Consider the following 7417-nt stretch of genomic DNA (forward strand, 5'->3'; position numbering starts at 1 on the left):
ATTTCCCCTAAACAAAGCCTATTTCTGTGCAACTGAATGGGAAAACTAACACGGCAGTCAATAAAAGTCACTACACCATACACTCAAATGGCTTGTAATGAGAGTGCGACCGTTCAGCTCATTTCTTCATGCAAACCAGGGAAATAATCACACACGATCTGTGGCACCTGTCATCTGGCACATTTACATCTGTAAATCTGTGCAAAAAATAACAAAACCCACAAAGCAAATTCCTTGCCTGTTGAACATACCTGGTGGAATACCTGACTAATCTGATGTGACTTATCCAGTTCTGTCTGGCTGTCCATGTGTATGATCTTAATTGCATATAAATATGCAGATGGCATCAGTCAGTGCATGTGCTTAAGTACATATGTCTCGCCACTTCCTGTCACTTGTGAATATGTTCGTGTTTTGTTTAGTTTTTATAGTTATATGTGAAAATGTGTAAATGTACTGCAAATATATGCAAGTGCGTATATGTCTGTACATCCTTCTGAGTTGACATGAGTTCTTTTTGAATGCTCGGGAAAAAGAAAAATAGGGGCAAAAGGACAATACCACAGTTTTTCGGAGGAATTTCGACCTGGCTAAACAAGCCACGCATTATCCAAACACTGCTGAAGGTACTTAGGCGCCTTCACCACGGAGCAGGTAGACAGCAGGAGACAGTCTCTGTCTGGCGTCTGTCATGTGACTGGAGAGGTTTTCGGAGCCTCCAAACCAACACACACAAACACACACAGCTTTAGTGTGCGGTCAGCTTTTATTTGTGGTGGAAACACAAACATGGGAAAAGAAAAAAAAAAAAAAAAAAAGAACCTGACCGCTGCTTAAAGACAGGGAGAACAGATCAAGTACACGGCTACGGGAGAAATGCCACAACAGGTTGTCTGTTGAAACTTGTGACTCACCCTAAACACCTCTAACACCAGCTTTAGTGTGTGTGTGTTTATGGGATGAGTAGTAAAAGTCAATGACAGCCACCACCATGAGGGCTGGAGTTGAACAAAACCAAAAGCAATGCTGAACATGGTGTTTTCGGGCTCAGGGTAAGCTGCTGCTTTACCGCGAGTTTAGAACTACTGGAGGAAACATAGGTGGAACAAAAATATCCAATATGTCTGCAATATTCAAGATAAACTACATAGTTAAAAAAAAACACACAATTTGGAATCTGCAAAACCAGAATACCAGCAAAAAATATACAATATAGTATCATATAGTCGTTTCTAGTTGTATAAACATTAAAAAAGATTATAAAAGACAACATTTTTCAACAACAGAAAAGTGATGAAAAAGGTGTGAGGAAGTTTAATAAATTACTTTTTGGTAAACACAAATTTTCAGCATCTTCTATAACTTCCATATTTACCTGCTCATCATAACTATTAAAATTGATACACATGATGACATTGCTTTACAATGCATATATGGACATAAAACTGTAAGAGCTTAACAAACATACAATAAAGAATAAAATCAACATCATTTTCCATTTAATTCATATGTAATGCAGGACCACTGTCATCATAACACCAAGCTGCATAACGTATTAAAACATCATGTATCATCAACGTGTTTCTCAGCTCTTCTATCTGTCGTTGACAGTTATGGAGTTTTAGTGGTGTTTATCATTTGTGTTTTAAATGAAATATCGAGCTTGTTTGTATTTTTGGAGGTGATTTTCCAAAGAGAGGTGTTCTGATCAAGGCATGCTATGGTGTCATGTAAAGGACTCGAACAATGTTCTGCACAGAAGAAAAGTCAAATTATATCACAATTATGTCACAGGCGTAACAGTACGACACTGACTCATCAAATCATTGTAGTGAGGAAAAACAATACGTGACATCATCAGCGTGCCAGTTCAGTTGTACTAAAAGTTCTGTCGCTGCCGTTTCGCTTTTTATCCGGCTCACAGCCCAGCTATTAGCTTTAGGATTAGCCCAAGGTTTCACCCCAACCGTTTCCATTTCATTGACTTTCTGTTTACTGGAAGAACGACGCCTCGCGAGTCCTGAACTAACCAGAGTGCTCCTGGTAGCAACATGACAGATGTCTTATCCACATACACATTAACATGAGATCCGTCTGAATGCTGCCGTTCCCTTCAAGATGTGCTATTATTCCAATCATAGAGTTTCGTCTCTTAAAAATGTTAATTTATTCGTAAGACTGACGCACACAGAAGACGGCTGTATCACAGCAACACCACAATAACTCATTAACATGAGAGGCTTAACTAAGGGAGGAAAATCTTAGGAAAGAGTTACTTTTATCAGAAACTAGTTACTTTACAGTTTCCGTCACAGCTATAGCAACTGAGAACTAACTAGTTATTGCTATTAATAAGCTTTATGCACCTTGCAGACATTACATTGCAAAAGACAACATGATAAATACTCAACTGATGCATTGAGTAATACATCGGTCTGACATGCTGAATAACAATGCGACAAATATCATGCTAACATCACATTGTATCCCGGAAAAACTAATCTCATCACATAGTATTAGTGTACAACAGTGTAATATTGACTATAAATTACTTTCAAATTGTGCATTTGTGTTATCACGATGACGTTCACAGTGATATTGTGAGGGACACTACATTGTGACGTCACATTAAAACACGACAAACACTCAGGAAGACAAACGTGGACAACAATACCGTACTTTGTCCATTCATTTCTCGCTTCAGTGTCTGCTGGCTTGTTATGACATTTCTCCCATTTGATTCGTGGCTTATAAGAATCCAAACAATCCTCCACAGAGAACTGTGTGAGAATCACTGAGACCACACACACACACACACACACACACACACACACACACACACACACACACACACAAACCAGACACCAGCAAGGAGAAGGCCATCCTGGGGCTGTTGACTGTGTCAACACTGTTTGCTTATCGCACTGCCATCTTATTTTCCCATGACATGCTGGAGGCTTGCAGGATGCACATTTAACATGGATTTCATCATAGTTTTTTATATTATGAATCAGGTCGGCTACCTGATCTGCAAGAGCTTTCATCAACAGACCCAACCGGCTCTATTTCAATATGTTTCAAATACAGAAAAGGGGAAATGAGAGCGAGTATACAAAAAAGAAACATCACAGAAGCGGAAATGTTATAGTCAGTGACCATTCAAATGCTGCAAGATTGAGAGAGAAATGAGAGAGCACTGCCATAGCATTTCTCAAGAGCTTTGTTCACCAGCTGAATGTGGATATCGTCTCGATCAGATACAAACGAGGGGGAAAATAGGCAACAAAAATGTCTGTTAAAAAAAAAAAAAAAACGAATAGAAAGAGCTTGTGATGGAGACCCAATTGTGTGATTTCCTGCATGCTTTGCAAAAAAAAAAAAAAATGTTTTTAAAATAGCTGAATAAACACTTTGAATCACAAGGCGGAATGTCAGAGAGTGTGCGTTAGTTCTGTGTTGATGATTTGCAGTCAAGTCAAAAGGAAATGGATGCATCTCCTCATGCCAAGTATGCATGGGTGTGTGTCCTGCATGTTAAGCACACAGCTGATCGCTGCCATCACTGGATCCGCTTGTGGCTCACTACGGGGCACAAAGGGCAGATTGAAGAATCAGGCTCCTCTTTTCCACTTAGTAACCAATGAAGTCTTCTTCTTCAAGAAAAAAAAAGGTCTTTACATAGTGGGAGCATCGTGCTTGCTAACTACATAAAGCGCTTTCTCTAAAGTTATTTGCGGTAAATGTTCTGTGCAACAAGTTTGTAAGCAGGAGATGCGTCACCATCTGCAAATTGGGTCAAGGGAGGTTAGGCTGGGTTTTCCCACGCATCGAAGACATATAAAAATAAATAGAGAGCGTGTCATGACAGAGGCAGTTGACAAACAAGCAACAATGCAACAGCTTCTTTTTTCCCCAAACAAGGACCCCTAAATATGTGTAAAAATTAAGATTAAAAGTATATAAAATTGAATTGTCAGTATGAAATGGAACAAAGGAGCACTGTGTGATCACAGTTGGATTTCTTAAAGAACAAAATTCAACTAAAAACAGATAAATTATGTTTTTACCATCATCCTCTAACCTCTACATACCTTGATGTTATAGACATTTAAGCTATTTTGATTGATGTGATGTTATTCTGTAAGATTTTAAGAAGAAATGATCAATATCTACAGTGAAAACAAGAATATGGACTGTGAACTTAAATCTATAAAACATACACTTTCAACTGAATATTTAGGAAGCACACATGACTTTTTTTTATTTACCTGTGAATAACCCTGATTTGAGAGACACCTGCCTTCAAAACAGATGTGTGGACTTTTGCTTTAACATATCAGTCCTGAACTAATTCTACATGTTTTGTATTAGATTGACTGCGATGCCAGGTTTTTTTTTTGCAAATACTTTGAAGTACACCTGGTGAATAAGCAGACAAATCGTGCATTCATAACAACATATTCATTATAATCAAGCACATAATTTTGTTTTGCAGATTTGATCCAGAGATCCTAATTTAGATTGTTTTAAATATGTGCACTATTACACACATGACTTTATATAATGTTAAATAAAGGCATGGCAGACAGTATTCAGTGACTACATGGAATTTGAGAAGCACTCCTCATTGATTTCAATTTTGATTACATAATCTGAGATGTTTTTGATTTTTTTTTTAAAAGAGGGAGTGAGATCAGAAAATGGGATTAAAATCAGGCTTTTCAAGCAGCCACGTCAAATTACTATCGGGAGAGAAATGACCTTTATGCAGAGCACAAACACAACGCCACGCTGGGACACAATAGCACTCGCAGTTTAGCACAGTCTCTGTAAAATATGAGCCAGACGTTCAAACAATACGAGGCTGATTTCGTCTTTTCAAAGCGAAACATCTAAACTAAACTAAAACATCTGGCCTCTCACTGAAACTTTGTTACGGAAGAAAAATGACGCGAACGGACGAATTCTGTGACGGACAAGCCGCGGCGTCCAATAGGATTCCAGGAACGAACCATAAACGTTCCAAGCGGATCCGGACGCAGCCAATCAGCGATACTTGGGGGCAGGACGCTTTCAGGTGCCAAGTTAGATGGCTTCAACAGAGGCCCCAAACCCCAGGGTGGGCAGAATAATACCCCGCAGGGGGGTGTTGGGGGTATGGGGGGGCCCGACCCCCGGGCACTGCTGTCCCGACCCGAGTCCCAACCGTATGCAACGTGGGAAGCACTTGATTCCTGGCTGACATGTACATGATCGGGAGGCAGCCACAGCCGAGACTGGAGGAGCACCGGTGTAAACACCGTGAATAATAAAAAAAAAAGAAAAAAGAAAAGAAAAAGCAGCACCTACCCAGAAATTCTCCAGGAAGTACGGCGTTATCATCGTGTTTTATTCCTCTGCGCCGCAACTCTCGAATCCGCAGTGGTGAAAACTTTCACAATCATCCACCGTCTCTCCCCCCGTTTCTCCTTCTATCTGCCTTTTTCCCCGTTTTCCTCCGCTCCCCTTTCTTCTCCCTCCCCACCTTCAGACTCCACCTCCAGCCAGCCGGCTGCTCTCCGCGGCTCTCCCCCGCTGCTCTCTCCCCCGGGCTGGACGGAAGGAAACAGCGCTGCCGATGGCCGAGAGGAGGAGAGCGGGCCAGTCCGTCGGTTGGGGCCCGTCTCCGGGTGAAGTGTTGCCTTCAGGTGCGCTCCGGAAATTCCTCCGCACGGAGCGGGCGGAGGCACCACATGGTTCCCCCATCAGTGGAACAAAGGAACAATGCAGAGCCGGTGGTGGAAAACAAACAAGCTCCCGTCGGCATGGGAAAACATTAAAATTGTTCATTATTAAGATTATTATTATTATCATACCAATGACTTCTTTGTTCTACACAAACTGAAAGATTTTGGCTTCATTCTTAAGATGTCACGAAAAACAAATAGATCAGTATTTCAAAATATTAGGATGTCATACGGTATCAGATCTTTTTTAACCACAAGCCATTATTAGCACAAGTAAATTTTCAAAAATAATTTAGACTTGTATTTATCTTATGAGGCAAAGGTCATGTATTCTGCTGTTTGTATTTATTTATTTATTTATTACCATCATCAATGAAAGTTAGGTTATGTTTTTATGTTAACTAAATTGCAGCAAATATGGATTTTTCCCTTGAACATTTGTCAGCACTTGCTGATAATATTCATATTGTAATTTGTATTTAATCCAGTATTGTGACCCCCGGGCGTCCAACTCCTCTCGGCACTGGCTGGAAGATTGTGGTACATTTCCTAAGGCAGGTGGACACAAGTGATGCTGAAGTCTCTGGATCTGATCCACTCAGTCAGTAAGACAGGAAGTTGAGCTTTCTTTCAAGAGTAGACACTGAGGCAATGAGCGTCGTCTCCACAAGACGCAAACTTGTTTACAAGAATATTTCTCAAGAATCAGACTGGGAGAGGCCCCTTCAACTCAGTGGGTCACCGTGTGATGCAGAGAATCCTCCTGACAACAACATAGCAATATATACCCAGCACGTTCCTTCAAAACTGAGAAAAAAGAAAAAAAATCTGATCAAAGGAGTGCTGAAGGCGTACTTCAAATCTCATCTTTCCAACAGCGATTTGGAACTGGAAGGCAACACAGAGTCCACAAACAGAGCTCCATCCAACATGAATGTACTGTAAACAAGTGGATATTTTGGCATCGACGAGTCTTTGCACAGTGGATCGCACACAAAATCCAAACAGATAAACAGCTCGGAACAGGAACAATTTGTAATGATTTTATGTTCAGGAAGAACATATTATCACACTGCAACTTACGGGATTCATCTTTGCATGTTTAAAGAGATGAAGGTGATTGTTTTTGGATATTTACACTGAGATGTGACAAGTTGTCAGCTTTTTTGCATGTGATAAACGAAAGAATACACATTTCTTACTTTTAAACGATTAAACTACTTTTAACATGCTTTGAGCACGAGGAAAATTTCCCCCTAAGTTCCCCATCGGGAATTAAGCCTTTATCTAACAACCTATTTTCTTGTATTAGCTCAGTTTCAAGATTGTGTAACTTTTGACTTGGTTACAAACATTGTGAGAGCTGTCATAAACATATTACATAGCAGCCATTCAGTTGTGAAATCTAATGCATGTAAAGCCAAATGAATCATGAAAATGTCACAATTTGTAAAGTTTGAGTTCGGGGGAAAAAAAACGTCCAAGAAATTTGAGAACACAACACAACAAACACCCAGAATAATGTAAACAATTTATTGGAACAATGTACAGATTCAAGCAATGGTAACCAGTCACACCCACTATATCATCTTACAAATATTACAAAATTACTACAGTACAATATAGAGTCTTTGCATGATCCAAAATATTTGGTGGCCCCAAAAGTATTACTTTTTTTTTTGTTTTTGAAA

At 39.8% G+C, this 7417-nt stretch overlaps 1 protein-coding gene across 1 annotated transcript in view; it reads right to left on the minus strand.

Moving 5' to 3' along the window:
* fcho2 (FCH and mu domain containing endocytic adaptor 2) overlaps positions 1–5531 on the minus strand; it is a 46909-nt gene extending 41378 nt beyond the window's left edge. The window contains exon 1 of the mRNA XM_080510256.1: positions 5350–5531. Coding sequence (XP_080366382.1) covers positions 5350–5382 — 33 coding nt within the window. The 5' untranslated portion in view covers positions 5383–5531. The remainder of the gene's footprint in view (positions 1–5349) is intronic.
* Between the last annotated feature and the right edge of the window lie 1886 nt (positions 5532–7417).

This window comes from Blennius ocellaris (assembly GCF_963422515.1).
Source record: "Blennius ocellaris genome assembly, chromosome: 15".
NCBI classification, from domain to species: Eukaryota; Metazoa; Chordata; class Actinopteri; order Blenniiformes; family Blenniidae; genus Blennius; species Blennius ocellaris.